General features: G+C 38.2%; 2 protein-coding genes across 2 annotated transcripts; one reads left to right on the top strand and one right to left on the bottom strand.

Annotated features, from left to right (window-relative positions):
• Positions 1-1,233: 1,233 nt before the first annotated feature.
• PCYB_103050 (stearoyl-CoA desaturase) lies at positions 1,234-3,409 on the top strand (the record flags this gene model as incomplete). The annotated part of the gene is made up of 2 exons (XM_004222854.1): positions 1,234-1,520; positions 1,649-3,409. Exons 1-2 carry the CDS (start codon positions 1,263-1,265, stop codon positions 3,407-3,409), a joined length of 2,019 nt encoding a protein of 672 aa, XP_004222902.1. The 5' UTR covers positions 1,234-1,262.
• A 2,222-nt stretch (positions 3,410-5,631) lies between these two features.
• PCYB_103040 (hypothetical protein) lies at positions 5,632-7,702 on the bottom strand (the record flags this gene model as incomplete). The annotated part of the gene is made up of 1 exon (XM_004222853.1): positions 5,632-7,702. A coding segment is annotated over one exon (2,071 nt), but the record flags the coding sequence as incomplete, so codon positions are not given.
• Between the last annotated feature and the right edge of the window lie 2,171 nt (positions 7,703-9,873).

Genomic DNA, 9,873 nt, shown 5'->3' with positions numbered 1-9,873 from the left:
CCAATTTTATAAGTATAATAGTGCCACGAAATAAACTATATATATAGTTGGTGTAAATTTTTCCTATGATTATCACGTATATATGTATACATGTGCAGCGATTATATATATGACTGTTAAGAGGAGCCATTCTCCCTTTTTATAGCATAGCAAACGCTGTTAAGGGGAAAAAAGCTGTACGAACGTATGGACGTATACGTGCCTATGTGTGCAATACGCGAAAGATAAATTAATTGCTACGCGTAAACACCTGTTGTTCCAGGAAGGAGAAAAACAAAATTATGCACTGTTTCCTTTTGACCAAATAGCAAGTGTACACATTTGCATGTAAATGTACACGAACACAGTTCAGTAGAATTTTTTGTTTTTAAATTGTTGACCTGACCAAAGTGAAGAGAAACACGTTAAAAGGAATCGATGAGTTACAGAGCAAATAACGCGGGAACGAATTTCAACCAAGTGGGGGGGAAAATGTGGGAGGATTTTAGCAAAAGATCTCTGAATATCGAACATGTAGGAGTGATTTATATAACATATGTCGTTTTTTTGGCGTCCTGCTACATCTTCAGGAAATGTTTCTCCGATAAGTTTATTCATTTTGTAAATGTTTCCAAGGGACTGTTAGTTACTCTCATATCTTTATTAAGTTTGAAATACGTTGACCTGAATATCACTTTGGGGATTAACTTGCTTCATGTGTACAACATTACGCAGCTGTGTACCTTTTTAGAGTCCCTTTTTGCCAATCAGAAAAAAACAAATGAAAAATCAGCGAGTGAGGAGAACAGAGTTGTCCACAGATACGAAATTAGCAAAGAAAATGAAAACGAGTACAGAAATGAATACGAATTGATAGGAGATACTTCGAAACACTTGGAACAGTTAGCAAAGAAAATTTTAAATAACGAAAAAAGTATAAAAGAAAATGAAGGGATCTTAAAGGAAAAAGAAATTATAGAAGAAATCGAGAAAAAAGAAAGAGAAGAAGAAGAATATATGAAAAAAAAAAATACCCTTGATTCTCAGAAAAAAAAAGACAGATCAAAATCAAATAGTATTTGGATTTACTTTTTTTTCTCGCAAACATTTTATATATTCTTCTACTTTTTTTCTGGAAATATATTCACAACATCATGATTATAAAGGTATATTTAACTCTACAGCTGAGTAAAAGCCTAATTTCTTTAGCTAGCAATTTTTATCATAATAATACAAACATAAAGTTATTTAAAAGAATTAACCACGCGCTGAGCATTGCTTATATGATATGGCTGAGTCTATTTTTTACAAAATTACTGTACACCTCTAATGATAACTCAAAATTACTTCATAATTTTTCAGTCCTTTCTATCTTATTCCACGTATATTACGCCTACATGGTCTTCGTGAACTATATATATACGTACCACAAGCAGTTCAGATCCTCCCTATTTTCTTTCATTTTGTTTTTCCATATATTTGGCATAATTGGCATGATCAAGTTGTATTACCATGATTATGGAAGGTCCTTGTTCGCTCAGGTAAGCACTCCTTTTGTGTGCTTCCACGTTTGTAGCTCCCTCCCCCCGCATCATGTGCGCTACTTTTACCACTCGTCTTTGTTCACCCCATTTATTTTTTGCATCCTCTCCCCCTCCCCCCCTTGCAGTGCATAATATTTTACTTAATAAACGGATTCGGTATAACATTCGGCGCGCACCGTCTGTGGTCCCACCGAGCATTTAAAGCGGGTACCTTCGTGCAGGTTCTCTTCCTAATTTTGAACAGCTTTGCAAACCAAGGAAGCGTAATAACGTGGTCCAAAAATCACCGCCTGCATCATAAGTATAGTGATACGAAGTACGATCCGCATAACATAAGATATGGGTTCTTCTATAGCCATGTTGGATGGTTATTATATCAGAAGACAAAATATGTAAAGGAGAAGGAGAAAGAAATATATGTGGATGATTTATTACAGAACCCACTTCTCCTATGGCAACATAAATTGGATCCATATTTTAACTTTTTTTTTTGTTTCATTGTACCGGGAATATATTCCTATTTTATGTATAACAATTTCTGGGACGGATTCTTCATTTTGGGAGCACTAAGATGGATCATCACGTTACACGCCACTTGGTCGATCAACAGTGCCTCGCATTCATTTGGACATAGACCCTACAATCATGATATAAAAGCTTCAAACAACATTTTTACCTCCATTGTGGCGCTGGGAGAAGGATGCCACAATTACCATCATGTTTTCCCGTACTGCTATGCCATGAACGAAAATTTCTACATTCTGAGCATAAACCCAACTAAATACGTCATTCAATTTTTTTACCACTTGGGATTAGTATGGGATTTAAAATGTGCGCAGAATATCTGCAAGGAAGTACGCATAAAGGAAGCGCAAAAATTAGAGAAGAAAAGCAAATTATTAAGCGAAAATATTAAAAATGAAATACTGAAGAAAGAAGACACGAGCTATGTAACTGACCTAATGAACTCGTTCACAGCACTTTGCAATGACTATATAAACATCTCCACCTTTAGGTACATCACGTATTTATTGAGAGATTTTGCAATAATGATGACCATTTTTCTAATTCATGTATACTATTGCTATAACAAATATGGAAATGGAACTTTATTTTCAAACATGTCTAAAAATTTTGAAGCCATAGAGAGCAATAAACTAATTTCTGTTTGCTCATTTGTATTTTTTCACATCATATTATATGCCCTACCCATGGGAACCATGTTCGCAAGTCTGTATTCCTTGGTTTATGAATGCAAGAGAGGATTACTTTTTAAAAACAATTTTTTAAATAACTTCTTTGGAAGTATCATTTCATCTTTTATTCTTCTTCCATATACATCGGAGAATTCGAGAAAATCGTTGCTGATATCGTTGAACGAAGATTTTTTAAAAGTGTTAAAAGGACCCATTTATTTTGATTTGTATTCATTCATATTTACCATATTTCTGGGATTGTACGGACTGGTCACCTACATATTTGGACACTTTTACTTTTTAATATTTTTCATAGCACCCTATGTAGTTTTTAACGTGTGGTTATTAACTTACATTTATTTGTTGAACAATCCACCCTTTTTTACCGTGGACATGAATGCGAAGGATGTCGATATAAGTGTTTTAAATTACGTGGCCTTCCAATCCCTACTTGAGTGGAAAAAGAACAATTCCATTTATCAAAGCAAAAAAAGATTGTACAAAATAGTTTTCTTCTTCTTAAATTTTATACACCATCATTTGTGCTACACACACATTGTAGAGTTCATCAATTCGAAAATTCCCAGTTACCGAACGAAGGAAATTTACAAGCAGTTTGACAAAACATTAGACCAGTATCACTCCCTGCGCAATGACAAATTTATTGAAGTTTTGAAGCAGTTCTTATGAGGAAAAAGGGGGATTAGAACATTCTGAGGAATTCACAAATGGTGTGGAAGATTTGGCTAGCTAGTATCGCTGCATTGCACAGCTAGTTTTTTTTTTTTTTTTTTTTTTTACATGAACACGTGTGCAATTAAAAAAATGTGTGAACATTTCATGCGAACGTAGATTATTTTGTGTTACGTCATTTTACGTTACTTCACATTTTTTCACTTTATTTCACGTCATTCTACCTTATATCACATTTTTCACTTTATTTCACGTTACTTCCTATTTTTACACTTTATGAGCATCCATTTTTTGAGTCTTCATAAAAATTAAAATTAATAAATGACCAAAAATGATACAAAAAAATAAAAAAAAAAAGGTGTATATTCACGAAATGATGAAGTGTTTTTTTCCCGACTCGGTAATCAGTTTAGGAGAAAAAGCGGAACGCAGAGCATATAATACAAGAATGTGTGCGTGAGGGCAAACGGTGGGGGCAAAATTTTCTGTTTATCTTTCCATTCACCGTCTCCCATTTTTATTTTTCAATATTTGTGTGTTACCCCCATGTGCTCCGCTAGCAAGGTCTTTTAGACTCACCGTACAATAGCAAGCACCTGGCCTAGGCGTTGCATTATTAACGAAATAACTGTGCATGCGTCGTTCGCGTAGGAGCTCTCATCGTTTTTAAAACAAAAGCTGGCCTGGTGTAGCGAGACGTAGCAGGGCTTTCCTCACCATTCCGACGCGCCAACCACCATTCCAACCGCCGTTCCAACAGCCGTGCCAACCTTTCGTTAACTGCTCACTCTGGGCGCCCTCAAAGGTACTGGCACACGATGGAGGACAAAAGCGTCCTGTACTGAAAGAAGGACTGATTTATTAAAAAGTGATTCCCTCGTTTCTTCACACTGGGGACTGTCTTTTGGGGCTTAAAACGACTTACTTGCTCAGGAGAAATTTCCTCCTTCTCAATTAACTTATCGTAGCTAAAGTGGACATGGTATATACTGTCCCCTTCGTACAAAAGACCATAACCATGCTTCATTCCCCTGTGCCAGTAGCCTTCATATCTGTTTGTGTCACCATAGACAGATATGCCATATCCCTGTTTCATACCTAAGCAAAATTTCCCATCATAATTTTCTTTTTTTTTCTTATCACAAGTTATACTTAGTCCTTCTCTGTGTGGAACGAGAACGACTTTGTTTTTTTTTAAATATTCAACAACATCTTTATTTTTCCTTAACTTTTGTTCTATGTTGCATATCCAATGCTTGTCTAACATTTCGAAACATTTCCTCAACGTTTTTCTTTCTTTCCTTTTTAAGACAGTTTCGAGTTTTTCCTTCAGCACCTTTTTTTTGATATCTTTTGCCTGATCTGGGTTGGGGTCCTCACCTGAGGGCGAACGCCTCTGTTCGTTGTTTTTCGTTTCTGTTGAAATGGGGGTTTCATCGTAGCATTTTAAAATTTGACTGCCCGCGTTTTCCCCTCCCCAGTGCTGGTACTCTAAACAGTTCTTACTGCTTGCCGTGGTTATGACACTACTGTGTTGGATAACAGAATCGGCGCTGTTCGCACAGCGAATGGGGTGTGTACTATCGCTCCAGGTGATGCCAGTAAGGTTGCGGGTGCTTCCGTTGCTAATGCTTTCCCGTTTCTCCTCCACGTTCTTAGGACTGTCAACCGGGGATTGTCCCCCACCCTGGTTCGCAAAACCGATTTGACTTTCTATCAATTGCTTGGCTTCAAAAAGCTGATGATGAATCTGCTGACACATGGCATGCTGGTCACTCCACAGATTTCGCCCCTTCCTGTTTTCTTCTTCGCAAGAGGGTAGGAAATAAATTTTCCCTACGTATTTATCCCTGTTTGGAAAAACGATATGGAAGTTTCTCCTCAGGACAGGTTCATCATTTCTCCACTTCCCCTCAATACAGAAACATTCCTCCGGAATGGAGCCCTGATTTATGGTTAAAAAACCATTTCCATTTTTTTTCCCTTCAACAAAGTATCCTTCAAATACGGTCGAACTGTTGTAGGATAGGAAGCCATATCCATGGGGGAGGAAATTCTTAATTTCTCCCGTATATATAAGTCCATTTTTGTGTAATATTTTCCCCTTTCCTACTAAATTATTATTTTTAAAAATACCTATATAAGTATTCCTGTTAAAGATAAGTTTTCCATTCCCGTTAAATGAGCCATTCGAAAATTCCCCTTCATATTGATTTAACAAATTATCAACGAAGAGTCCATTTCCACTGAACAGGTTATTTTAAAATTTCCAAAATATTTGAATTTGTTATTGTATAGTAAATGACCCGACCCATTTATCTGATCGTTTTGCCATTCTCCTTGAAAAGTTATATCGTGTATGTTGTACAAAAATTTTCCTACCCCTTCTTTGCAATTTTTTAAAATGGAAAAGGTCCCTTCGTACACGTAACCCTTTAACGATATTAGCAGAACATCCTTAAAATTTTTTTGTGCATTTTTTCCTCTTTCTGCATTGTCCCTCTTTTCGATTATTAACAAATCATCCACAAATTTGTAGTCTTCCATTTTTTCCTTGTTAAATGGGACGTTATTCTGCTCTGCAATTTTTAAAAATTTGTTAATTTTGAAATCCTTCTCGATGAAATAATTATAATTTTCTGTTTCTTGCCATAATTGAAGGAAGCTATTGTTATAATTCAGTTCGTATTGTTCTCTCAGCTCCTTTTTCCCCTCTTCGTAGTTTTCCTTGCTTGACATAAAAAAATTCTTAAAATAGACATGAAAGTGGCTCCTCAAGTTGGAAATGTACCTATCCGATTGATCATTCATTGATATGTTTTTTTTTGTGTTGCTGCTTTGAATCCTTTCTTCGGCTTCACTCATTTGATCAAACTTCTTCCGATCGCCTTTTTGGAAGTTCACAGATTTCGTGTCTAGGACGCATATGTCATCTTCGTCATCAATGTATTCATGTTTTTCTCCGGCTCGATCAACTTGGGATTCTCCCAAGAGGGGGTTCCTCTTCCCATCAACATGATTATGCTTACCCCCATGGTTACTACTACTCCTGTAAGGAAGCGTTTCCCAATCGGGGATCACTTCTCCACCCCGTGTGTGCCTCTCCACTTCCCCATGCTGGTGCGTCCAAATGGCGTTCCCACCGTCGAGGCAACCCCTTGCACCTAAGCGATTGTCCAATGCATTAGCAGAGGTAGAGTGACCCCTGGAAAATCCCCCACCGGTATGACCATCTTCCGTGATGCTGCTCTGCTTGGCAGTCTCAAAAAAAAGAGAAGAAAAATTAATCAAAGATTGAAAAATGGAGTTAAGGCCCTTCAAATAATTATATTCATATTTTGTCAAACTTAAAACATTCATTAAATTTTCCTTTTTCACAATTAGTTCGTCATTGTCCAAATCGTACAAAACATCCACACTATTCTTTACGTAATAATATACATCGCTACCTGTGCTAGTCGATATTAAGTAGTTCTTTCCATTTGCGTGTTCATTAAATAGCTGCAAATTATTTATGTGGAGGAGGAGAACATACTTTTCGTGAAATAAAATCAGAGGGAGCTTTAAGTTTATCCATTCTTCAAATTTATCCTGATAAGTTTTTACATTGAATCCAAAATTTATTATGTCCGGAATGAAGGAAAGGAGGAGCAACACCATTCTGCATCCATTTCCCTTCTTCGAACATGAAATGACAATTTTTTTTTCCAACAATACTGCTTTTAGAATGGTCAGAATATTTTTCACTTTTATGTTGCTAACATATTCTATGTCTTTGGACAAATGCACGTAGTAATCGTTGAACTCCATTTGATCAAACGGGTGATCCGCCGCGAAGCTGTCGACGAAGGTGATCAGCTCGCCGTACTTTTTTTGCGCACCCCCTTTAGTTTTCACACAGGGCTGTGAGTCGTGCTGCGCTCTATCCTGCGCTCTATCCTGCGCTTTATCCTCCGACTTATCCTGCGCCTTATCCTCCGATTTATCCTGCGCTTTATCCTCCGATTTACCATCCGCTCTATCCTTCGCTCTACCCGTCGCTCGTTCCTGCCCCAGGACGACCCTCATCGCCGGGAAAAGCCTCGCGTATATGAAGTCGAAGTGTGGCACCTGAGCAATGGTGAGGATCTCCTTGTAACTGCTGTCCTGCATATAATTCAGCCCTACCATGTAGTACCTGTTCCCACTGGGGGCATACATAACATTGTATTCATTGTAATTTTTGCACGATTTGTGATTGTAAAAATCGCAGAGGACGTTCCCTGTGTTGGTTTCCCCAAACAAGTACATCCTTTCTGCAATTAAAAATTTCACATCCTCTACCCAGTCCCCTTTGTATCTATGCCACACGCAAAACGGGGTTATCATTTTCATTTTTTTTTTTTTCCTCCTTTTACTTAGATGCTCTGTTTCATTCGGCTCGAATATCTCTGGGTGGATAAACTCAATTTCGACGTTTTCTCTTTTGGACAAAATGGCTACGCAGCAGACGTGTGGTCCACTGACGGCTGGATCGAACAGACTTTCCATTTTGTTGCACTCGGGATTTCTCTCCATGCTGTTCACCTCTCGTGGGTTGCTACAAACATTTGCTGATTCTTCCTTTTCATTTTCGAGTTCATTATTTTTCAGAAAAAAGGAAGAAATTTCATCTGCGTTGAATTTGATGTTCTCCACATCTTCATCAAAAAGGTCTTCTATTTCATTTCCCAATTCGTAGATGGGGTCTGGGGTGACCCCGCTGGCGGAAGCCGCATTTGAGGGTATCCCTTTGGTGCCTAACTCGTTCGTGGCTAACTCGTTCGTACTTAACTCGTTCGTGGTGAGGACGTTTCTCTCGAGTTCGCTTCCCTTATCATTGTTGCACCTGCGTGTTGAGGTTCGGACAGGAGAAAGGAAAAAATATTCTGTGGAGGTTTACACACATGTAGATATTACACGTATGTTCTACACACGGACGTTTCGAAATGAGCGATGTGTATGGGGCAAACGCCACAACGTCGCTGAAAAATGATTGCAACACGTCTCAGCGTGCATGCTGCGCTGCGAGAAAAACTGACCTGTTATCTTTCGGCGAGAAGAGATGTAAGCTATCCGTGAATTTCTTCATAAATCGATCCAAATGGGCGAAAAAAAAAAAAATATAATAAAATAATTACTCAAATTTTATGTTCATTTCTGGTCTATAACAACTTTCAAATTAAGCAAAAAAAAAAAAACAAAAAAAAAAAACAAAAAAAAAAAAATGGGATGAGCGGGAGAATACAAAGAGGGAACAGTTTTTAAAAATCGGAAGGAGGAAACTGCGGTGATCTCCAGAGGGATAAAATTGTTGGGTGGGGTGGGGTAGGCCCTTTCAACGCTTAAGCGAAAGGGGGAAAGCAGCCTTTTTTTAACACTTTGTGTGTAATTTGTTTTTGCCGATGCGTTTTCATTTGCTCATTACCCATTTGCCTATTTACCTTTTTGCCCACTTACCACTTTTGCCCTTCCAGTTGCATGCGCATCGCTTTACCTCTTTCAGCACAAGCGAAAGAAAAACGCGAAAGGGCAATTTGTTCTCCCATTCGGCTTCGTAATTAAAAAAAATACAACTCCGCGAAATGTATCACAGTACAGATAAAATTCCACTTGGTAAAAAAAATTGTGCAGTGAAAAGAGGCGAACACACATCAGCATAAACGACTTTCCCTTAGGTGTGACCACTGCGTATGACTCCCAATTTAATGAAACATAAATCCCCATTTAGGCCCTTTTTTTTTTTTTTCCTGTCCTATGTTATTTTTTCACTCTGTGAAACTATATTTCCCCATTTGATGGCAAAACTGTTCATGCGCCAATTTATTTGAACGCACGCACAAAAATGGAGCTGTACTTGCGTGCACATTTGCCTATACGTACGCCGCCGCAATTATATGCGATGTGGTTTGCAGGAGGAAACAACCCTACTTGTGAGGAGGGGCTATATGCCCATGGAGACTCCTTGCACATACGTATGGAAGCACAATTTGTGAAAAAAAAAAAAAAGGCGCCCTCCAGTTTGTCCATTTATAACTGTGCGAAGTTATCCGTTTAAAAGATGGAGATTTGTATTTTGTGCGACACTTCCCTCAAATTTGTCCTGAAACCAACTCAAGAGGGAAAAAAAAAAAAAAAAAAATGAAGGCGAATGGACACGAACGGACAGAGAACAGAAAGGGTCATTTCTCATCCTGTGGACAATAGGGACTTCCCCCTTCCCCCTCGGGGAATTTACCGCAAAATGTTGCAACATAGTGAATAGCTCCCCTTGGAACTTCACACCTATGAGGAATCGTTGCATAAGAAAAAGTGTCCCAAGGGCAACTGAACGAGGCAAGCCGCGCGAACGTTCACCCATTTCTGACTTGTTTGAGGAATGTTTGCCATACTTTTTGTGTCCCATCTGAGTCAGATAGCCGATATGATGAGAAAAAAAAAAA

The sequence above is a fragment of the Plasmodium cynomolgi genome, chromosome 10, assembly GCF_000321355.1.
Source record: "Plasmodium cynomolgi strain B DNA, chromosome 10, whole genome shotgun sequence".
Lineage (NCBI taxonomy): Eukaryota > Apicomplexa > Aconoidasida > Haemosporida > Plasmodiidae > Plasmodium > Plasmodium cynomolgi.
This window is presented reverse-complemented; position numbering and strand designations above follow the sequence as displayed.